The sequence below is a fragment of the Rattus norvegicus genome, chromosome 1, assembly GCF_036323735.1.
Source record: "Rattus norvegicus strain BN/NHsdMcwi chromosome 1, GRCr8, whole genome shotgun sequence".
Taxonomy (NCBI): Eukaryota; Metazoa; Chordata; class Mammalia; order Rodentia; family Muridae; genus Rattus; species Rattus norvegicus.
In genome coordinates this window covers 57473089-57482569 of record NC_086019.1, presented here as the reverse complement: position 1 = coordinate 57482569, position 9481 = coordinate 57473089, and the positions used below count along the sequence as shown (strand labels likewise).

The 9481-nt window shown below is 44.4% G+C and overlaps 1 protein-coding gene across 2 annotated transcripts; it reads right to left on the bottom strand.

The window, feature by feature from the left end:
• Nucleotides 1-268: 268 nt before the first annotated feature.
• On the bottom strand, nucleotides 269-8901 carry LOC134485006 (sperm motility kinase 3A-like). 2 transcript variants are annotated; one of them, XR_010062907.1, is made up of 3 exons: nucleotides 8273-8886; nucleotides 1064-1323; nucleotides 269-628 (listed from the first exon to the last, which is right to left on the bottom strand). XR_010062907.1 is itself a non-coding variant. In XM_063280829.1 (3 exons), the coding sequence occupies exon 2, from the start codon at nucleotides 2612-2614 to the stop codon at nucleotides 1109-1111; it is 1506 nt and encodes a 501-aa protein (XP_063136899.1). In that variant the 5' UTR covers nucleotides 2615-2640; nucleotides 8273-8901; the 3' UTR covers nucleotides 269-628; nucleotides 1064-1108. The 2 variants fall into 2 exon arrangements, 1 of the variants encoding a protein (XP_063136899.1); XM_063280829.1 differs by having other exon boundaries at nucleotides 1064-2640; nucleotides 8273-8901.
• Between the last annotated feature and the right edge of the window lie 580 nt (nucleotides 8902-9481).

The window sequence follows — 9481 nt, the reverse complement described above, 5'->3', positions numbered from 1 at the left end:
GTGACAGTGAAGCATGCCGGTGAGGCACCTGAAGGAGTAACAAATTTGACAGAAGGGACAGGAACTCCCAGCGCCCAATCCTATGGAGGCCACTTAGAGGCAGACTATGACCAGCACACAGTGGTCCAGCATGTAAGGACCCCATTAGGACACATGACCTTCTTGGCCCTGAGGTGGGCCCTATTACCCAGTGCTTCCTGGGGCCTTGGAATGCCACAGGGCCAATTTCCCTATGTGAAGAAGATGCAGAAACATCTACGAGGTCATCTTTCACAAACAGCTATTTTATTCTCAGAGTCGGATAAACACATTGAGAAGACATATATTCTCCACTAAGAGTGAGGCGAGAACTTGTGCCAAGAGGAGGTGTGTGATGTGACCCTGGTCGGCAAAAGGGCTCTGGTCTTTACCAGCTTTGGACTGGTTTTCAACCTCCACCAGGAAGAGTGATGCCTTTGAGGTGCTCTCTTGCCACCTGGCATCTCTTCATTTGCTTTCATCCTTCCACAGCTGACCTGGAAGGTGACAGCTCTCACAGCGCTCCCTTCTGCAGGACCGTGTCCACACGTGGGTCCACTTCAATACTGGGACTGCAGAGATGCAGCATCCGGCATCCTCTAGTGATCTTCTAAAAGGCAATGACACATGTGAGAGGGACTCTGGGACCTCTGCTGGACAGGGCATCTCTCCAGCTGTGGTCACCCTGTTCCAAACTGCTCTCCAAGCTTCTCGGAACCTCTTCCCCTCATCTCCTAGCCCCCACCCCATACCACCCTCTCCTCCCTCAGCATCTCCTTCTCTTCCTTCTCCAACTTCATCCTCCTACATTGGTTAGTATCCTGCTGTCTCTTTCTAGTTGAATGTATTTTAGTATTCCCATGAGCAGGATGAACATGGGAGTTACTGTCGGCAATGACAGATGTGCTGGTAGCTTAGACTTAACCATCGTCCCACGGTGTTTTAGACCTAGCTTCCCCGTGCATCGTCCCATAGACATACACACTATGATAACCTGCCAGTTGACTCAGACACGAGCAAAATAGATACAAATTCAGCAATGTACCTGGGCAGTGTTGGATGCTTGCTCTCTGGATTCCTTCCATGTTCTTCATTTCTGGGGAACAACTCTGTTGTGCCCCAGGGGAGGTTTTTTTCTGGACGGAATGCAGCAACACAGGTTCATCAGGCCATTTCGGATGTTCTTGAGCCACCCCCTAAATCTTTTGGGCCAGGGCCTGCTTGCGACAGGCTTAACCTCTGCTGAGTCACTGGATTTGTCTTCTGTGCTTTCAGTGTTGATGGTCTTCTTGCCTCTGCTGTGCACTGAAGAAAAGCAGGGGTCACTAATAGAAATTCTGTGGGTTAGCTCCACTGTGGGTGCTATCTGACGTGGCCTGCAGAGAAGACCGCCAGGCCAACTGGCCCTCTTGACTAATCGATGACTAGGAGTCTGGCCGAGGTCAGAACCTTGACTATCAGAGGATGACCCGAGCCATCTGGGCTCGCTTCCTCGACTTCTGAGCCCTCGCACTGAAGTAGCAGGGTAATCAAGGGTCGGGAATGGGGTCATGCATGGATGAGGCCGGGTTGGGTTGTCACACTCCTGAAGAGCCTGCTTTTCCAATAGGTAATAACAAGCCATACTTTGGTTGAATTTCTTCTGATCGAGGGAGTCTTTAACCTCTTGGGCTTCAAATCCAATGTCCTGCATTGCTCTAAGAATGGCTGGGTCTGGCCTGAGGGGGATGAGTTCCTTACAAGGTTGTGGGAACCCCTCTGAGTCTATCTTAAGCCAGGGATGAGTCAAAAGATCAGGAATTGTGGGCCTCTGCTGGGAGTTCACTTTCAATAAAAGACTCAGCAGGTCTTGTAGCTCTTCTGACAGGCCAGGTGGGACAACGTACGTCCCTAACACAATTTGCCTTCGGAGTAGCGGTATGCTGGCAGCCTCAAATGGGACCTTTCCAACTGTCATATAATAAAGAATTACTCCTAGGGCCCACACGTCGACCTTGGGGCCCTCATAAAATTTCCCGAGTAACAGCTCAGGAGCAGAAAATGCATAAGTCCCATAGGGCGTTCTCAACTTTTGCCCAGGCCGCACTTGAGTGGCAGAACCAAAATCAATGATTTTAATTCTTCCCTTGGTATCGACTAACAGATTATCGGGTTTAAGGTCCCGGTGTATAATGCCTTCTTCATGGCAGTATCCCACAGCACTTAATAATTGTCTGAATATGCCCCGTGCTTCATCCTCCTGCAGATGGCCAGCCTCTTTGATGTGAGAATAAAGCTGGTTCCCCTTGGCCAACTCCATGATGAGGTATGTTATCTTTTCAGTGTCAATGACTTGTATGAGAGATACAATATTTGGGTGGTTGATCCTCATCATGATTTCTACCTCAGATGTGACCTGCTGGCACCACTGTTGTCTCTTGAGGAGCATTTTGACAGCCACGGGGGTACCTGTGAGGCGGTGCACGGCCAACTTCACGGCCGCGTGGAAACCATGGCCGATGGTATTCAAAACCAAATATTGAGAGCAGAAACTCTCTGTGCAAGAGCTGCCCTGAGATCGGAGCCTTTCTGACTCCCGTTTGCTCCCGAAGCTCATTGGAGGTAACAGAGTATAAATGCTACCTAAGAGGAAGGAAAAAGAAATAAAGGGAAGAAAGAAAGCTAAGATGGAAAGTAAAATAGTGAAAAATAAGAAAAACAGAAAACTAAAACCAACCAAAACAACAACAGAAACCCTCAAAAGTAAAACAACGCACAAAGCCAAGGAAATCCTAAGTAAAAAACTACATACTAGTCACTAGGAGGGAGGAGCACAGTTCAGCCACACTAAGATCAACATCACTGATTGTGTAAGAAAAAGAATGTACAATGAAATGAACGATCAAAGAAATTAAAACTATTAACAGTTAGAAAACCCAAGCTACAGAAAATGAAATGAAACAAAATCAACTTCCAAACAAGCAAAACTACATAAAAGCTAAAAACCTAGAGATTAAAACAAAATAGAACGCACTCATCAAAACTCCTAGAATATAGAAAGTATTAAAGAGACAACTCTAAGGAAACGTCCCAGTGAACAATTGGGATTAATTGAGATAGGGGTCTTCAAAGGGTTTTTCTCACAAGTCATGCATGGCTAAGGAATGTATGGCTAAGAAATATATATGTATATGTTCACCATCTTGGGCCATTAGGGAGATGAAAACTAAAACTAGTTTGAGACTTCATCTTATTCTAATCAGAATGGCAAAGGCAACAATGCTGGGGTGCATGTGGGGGATGGAGACCCTCATGCACAGTGTCCGTGGGAAGATATAAACTGAGGTGGCCACTGTAGAGTGTGGGTGTTCCTCAGAAAACTAGAAATAGGTGTGCCACCTGATACAGCTACGCCATTCCTGGGATATACTCAAGGAACAATATTTCCTGCTGCAAAGACACTTGTTCATCCATGTTCACTACTGTTTCATTTGTTCACGGTGCAGGGAATGTAGACAGCCAAGGTATCCGTCCAGCTGATGAATGACTAATGCGAGTGTGGTACCTACACACAGTGGAATGTCATTCAGATGTAAAAGAAACTGAAATTATCAAGTTTCCAACTAAATGCTTGGAGCTAGACAAGGTTACACTAAGTGAGCTCACCCAGACTCAAAATAACAAACACAGCATGTTCTTACTCATATGCACATCCTTGCAAGAAGTCTTCAGATTTAATAGTACAACTCTCATATCTCAGAGAAATTTCTTGGTGCAATTGCACAGAAACTCATAGCTGCTAAAAGACTGGAGAATACCTGTTGACAAAGTGCTCAGGCGAAACAGGTGTGGGGGGTGTGTCCACATTCCCTCCCTCCCTCCCTCCATGGCTCAGGGACTATAATGGAAAACAAGGGCAGAGAAATTGTAAGATCCTGGGGTTGGGAAGAGACGTATCAAAATATCTTCTCAACACAAGACCACCTCATTCATAAACTCCCAACAGCTGTGACTGCCTGCATCAGATCTCCACAAAATCAAGCAGTCCTGCATGACTAACCCAGAGTGGGAACATTGACAGTTGACGACACATAGGGAAGAGAGTCATTCCCCACACTCAGGAACACAGGACACCAGGTTATTAAAAAACCATGAATTTGTGGGTTGTGGCAGGTGACTGTGAAGATGGATGTGGGAGGAGTTGGTGAAGGATGCAGGGAGTGAAGAGGATCCAAATACATTCAATGAAAGTATGAAATTCTCCAAGAATTTATATAACATTTAAAAACCACAAATAATCACAAACTCAAATCCCCAGTTAGAGTAAAAACAGCAATAACCAAAACTCCCATGCATAAAGAATCCTATGAGAGGTACCCAAATCCCATGGGGGAGACAGCTGGACTCTCAGAAGTGAGGAGAATTCTGGGAGCATGGGGGAGGCCACCAATTCTCCTCACGTTCCTGGCAGAAGAGGAACCTGCCTAGAGCCCCGTGCACCCAGGATCCTAGGAGCAGTCAGGCAGTCTCTCCCTGTGCAAGAATTGAAAGCCATTCACAAGGGGCGAAGACACACTAGAGAGCAGTTCTAAGACCATCAGTTCTGCTCCAAGGGTCCTGCCTGAAGCCCTCAGGACACACCAACCCAGGAGCAGTCTGGGATAGAACCCTTTCAGTTCCTGCCTCCAACCAGAGCTGAGCCAGTCCCAAAGCTCTCTGTACCCAGAAATGACTGTGTGAAAGCCAGTCTCCAGGATTGCTGATACACAGGCTTACAGGAGGGTCAAGCCACTGTTATAGACAGCAAGACCAGATAACACCAGAGACAACCAGATGGCAACTGAAAATTGCAGCAACCTAAGGATAATAGGGATGGAAGAGAGAAAGATTGCCAACTTAAAGGGCCAGTAAATATCTTCAAAAAATAATTGAAGGTAACATCCCTAACCTAAAATAAAAGATGCCCATAAACATCCAGGAAGCCTAGAGAACTCCAAATAGATTGGACCACAAAAAAAACACCAAATGCACAAAACAAAGACAGAATATTAAAAGCAGTAAGGGTAAAAGGTCACGTAACATATAAAGGCAGACCTATCAGAATTGCCGCAGACTCCTCACCAGAGACCTTGAAAGCCAGAAGATCCTGGGCAGATGTCAAACAGACCCTAAGAGAACACAAATGCCAGACCAGGTTACTGTATCCAGCAAACTTCTCAACTACGATAGCTGGAGGAAAGAAGATATTACATGGCAAAACCAAATTTACACAATATCTTTCCACAAATCCATCCCTAAAAAGGATAACAGATGGAAAACTCCAACACAAGGAGCGAAACTACCCCTTAGAAAAAGGAAGAACGTAATCCCCTTGCAACACACACAAAAGAGAGCCACACAAACATAATTCCACCTCTAGCAACGAAAGCAACAGGAGACAGCAATCACTGTTCCTTAATATCTCGTACCAGCAATGGACTCAATTCCCCAATAAAAAGACATAGTCCAACAGACTGGACATGTAAAAGACGACCCAGAATTTTGCTGCATAGAGGAAACATACCTCAGTGTCAAAGACAGCCTCTACCTCAGAGTAAAAGTCTGGAAAACAATTTTCCAAGCAGATGGTCCCAAGGAACAAGCTGGAGTCGCCATTCTAACGTCTAACAAAATTGACTTTCAACCAAAAGTTATCAAAAAACTTTCATATTCATCAATGGAAAAATCCACCAAGATGAACTCTCAATCCTGAATATCTCTGCTTCAAATGCAAGGGCACCTATATTCATAAAAGTATACTTAGTCAAGCTCAAAGCACACATTGCACCTCACACAATAATCATGGGAGACTTCAACACCCCACTCTCATCAATGGACAGATCATGGAAACAGAAACTAAACAGAGACATAGCTAATCTGACAGAAGTTTAGGAACCAAATGGATTTAACATATTTATAGAATATTTCATCGTAAAACAAAAGAATATACCTTCTTCTCAGTACCTCAAGATACCTTCCCCCAAACTGACCATATAATTAGTCACAAAACAGGTCTCAACAGATACAAGAAGATTGAAACCAACACTAGCACAAAATTCTCCAAATTGTAAACATAAGAAAAACAAAAGAAGTAAAAAAAAAACATCAACAACTCTGAAAGCCAAAAACAATCCAAGCAAAGAAAACCAGAAAATAAAATCAGAAGCATAAAAGGTTAAAACTCAAATAATCCCTGGGTCGTGATGGTCCATACCTTTCCTCACAGCACTCAGGAGGCAGAGGCAGGAAGATCTCTGAGTTTGAGGCCTGCCTGGTCTATAGAGAAAGTTCCAGGGTACTCGGGGCTAAGCAGAAAAACCTAACCTTAGGAAAATAAACAAAGAAAAATCCCAAACCCAAGCACAAACCCAAACCCTCCAATATCCCCAGGCTAGGGAGATAGTTCAGTAGTTAACTAGCAAAACTCAAGGGAAAATGTTCTGATCTTTAAAACTAATATAAAAACTGTCAACTGTATAATTTTAATTTTGGATTATGAAGTAGATCAAAGATCTCAACATAAAATCAGACACACTAAATGTAATACAAATAGTATTGAGAACTCATTGGTTCAGGAGACAACTTCCTGAACACAACACCAATGGCTCAGATACTAAGATCAACAATGGGACCTCATGAAACTGAAATCTTCTGAAGTGTAGAGGACACTGTCTTTAGGACAAAACAACAGCCTAAAGAGTGTGGAAAGATCTGCATGATCCTACATCTGACAGAGGGCTAATATCCAAAATACATAAAGGAGCCAAGAAGCTAGACATTGTGAATGCAAACAACCCAATTGAAAAGGGGCACAGAGCCAGAGAATTCTCAAGTGAGGAATCTCTAAAGGCTGAGAAGCACTTAAAGAAAAGTTCAACGTACTTAGTCATCAACGAAATACAAATCAAAATGACTCTGAAATTCCATTTTACACCCATCAGAATGTGTAAGATCTAAAACTCAAGTGACATCACATGCTGTTGAGGATATGGAGCAAGAAGAACACTCTTCCATTGTTGCTGGGAGTACCAACTTGCACAACCACTCTGGAAATCAATTTGGCCGTTTCTTAGAACATCGGGAATAGTTCTAACTCAAGACCCACCTATACCACTCCCAGGCATATACCCAAAAGATGTTTCACCATACCACAGGCAACTTCCTCAACTGTATTCATAACAGCCTTATTCATAACAGCCAGAAACTTGAAACAACCCAGATGTCCCTCAATGAAGAATGGATAAGAAAATGTGGTTCATTTACACAATGGAATATTACTCAGCTATTAAAAGGAGGACACTGTGAAACTTGAACACCAATGATTAGAAACTGAACATGTCATCCGGAGTGACGTAACCCAGACCCAGAAGGACAAACCTAGTATGTATACACTTATAAATGGATATTAGCTACAAAGTGCAGGATAACCATGCTATAATCAACAGACCCAGAAAAGCTAAATAAGGATGACTCAAGGCAGGATACTTGAATCTCATTCAAAAGGGAAATTCAAAAATTTGAGTGGAGGGAGGGAACTGATGGGGAGAGGATTGGGGACAAGAACAGGGCAGGGCACAGAGGAAGGAGAAAGGAGAAGGCTGGGTTTGGGCAATGCATCTCTGGCATGAAGGAGACTGGGGGTGGGAGGCTCCAGGGAGTCTCTTAGAGTGATGCTAGCTGAGCCTACTAGCAGCTGGGGTTGGAGAGACTGACATACCCATGTCCTGTAGGTAGAAAGGATTTTCACTAGGGGAAGGGGGACACTAACCAACCCACAAAACCTTCAACCCAAAACTTGTCTTACTTATAAGATGTTTAGGGATAAAGGTGGAGCAGAGATTGAAGGAAAGTCCAACTAATGATCGGCCCAACTTGAGACCCAGCCCATGGGACAGAGCATTGTTAATTATATTCTATGACTTGCACACAGGACTTAATATGTCTTCTGCTCCTAACAATTGGAGCAGAGCTTGTCTCTTACTCTGTTGCCTGCCTTCGGATCCCTTTCCCCTACATGGGCTGTTTTTTCTGGGTGAGGATAAACTAAGTCCTGCTAGGAATTGATGTTTCAGGGCAGAGTGATACCCAAGGGGTTGCCCACTTCTTCTCTGAGAAGGGAAGGGAATTATAGGAAGAGGGGCATGTGAGCCGGGAGTATGAGGAGAGGAGAGAGGGAGAGGCTATGATTGGGATGTAAAGTGAATAAACAAATAAACTTAAACCAAAATATGCTTACCTTAGAAACAATGGCCAAGCTGACTGCCGGCCTCAAAACTTTTCCTCACACAGGTGTTCTCACACCTACAACTAGTGCACCAACAGGGCACAACAGACACTCACACACAGTTGGGCACACACACACACCCACACTCACAGATGCACTCACAGTCACCACCAAGAATACCAACACACACACACACACACACACACACACACACACACACACACACACACACAAAAGCAACTGTCCACACAAACACTGACCTAGACACTCATACACAAGCTACACACAAATCAATCAAATGCAAAATCCACACACTGCTCACTAGATCCACCAAAATCACCAAAGTCTCCACTCCACCACTCCTCTAAACGCACTCAAGGAAATCCAGGCCTGGCTACAGCTTAACATCTGTTGGCTGGACCGCCTCACACTCGCTCCTCATGAGGTCACAATAGGACCTGTCCTTGCATGGTTGGGAAGGACTCCAAGGCTCTGGCTTAGGTTGGCTATGGGGAGCCTTTAGGCTTTTAGAAATCAAAGCCTGTAGGATGGTTTGCTGTCCTTAGTTCTCTGTTTGAAGGCTTGCTGTGCCTCCTGCTTTAAAATCCTTATGTCTACCTTCCATGGGTCCCTTTTGCATTTCAACTATGGGTTTAAGAATATACTACAGATACATATATATATATATATTAATTATACACACACACACACACACGTGTGTGTGTGTGTGTATAATCTTCTCTTTAAGACGGAGGTGGCTGCTGCCTTTCTGACATTACTCTATCCACTTTGCTTAATACCTGTCGCCAGCCATCTTACATTATTACAGAGGACCTTTCTCATGCCCAGCTAATCATTAACTGCATATCACACTAAGTTGTGTGGTCTGTTGTTCCTGGAAATTACCCTAACCTGTGCCCTCCTTTAGGGCCAATCATAGTTAAGGTCAGTTAGAATTGCTTTGTATGCTAGTAACAATAACCTTGGACCCAAACCAACCACCCAACTGCCGGGGAAGACTTTCGGCACCTGTGTATGAGCTCTTAGTTGCTAAGAGCTTCTGTGGTTTTGCCTTTCATACTACAGTCCTTGGAAATAGGGTTGCAGTCTCTACTCCCCTGTGTGACATGTGTCCCTGACCAATCAGTCCCAGGATATATGTTCCATAAACTGTCCCTGCTTGACTGAAATGGCTGTCTGGTTTGTGGAGTGATTCCTGCA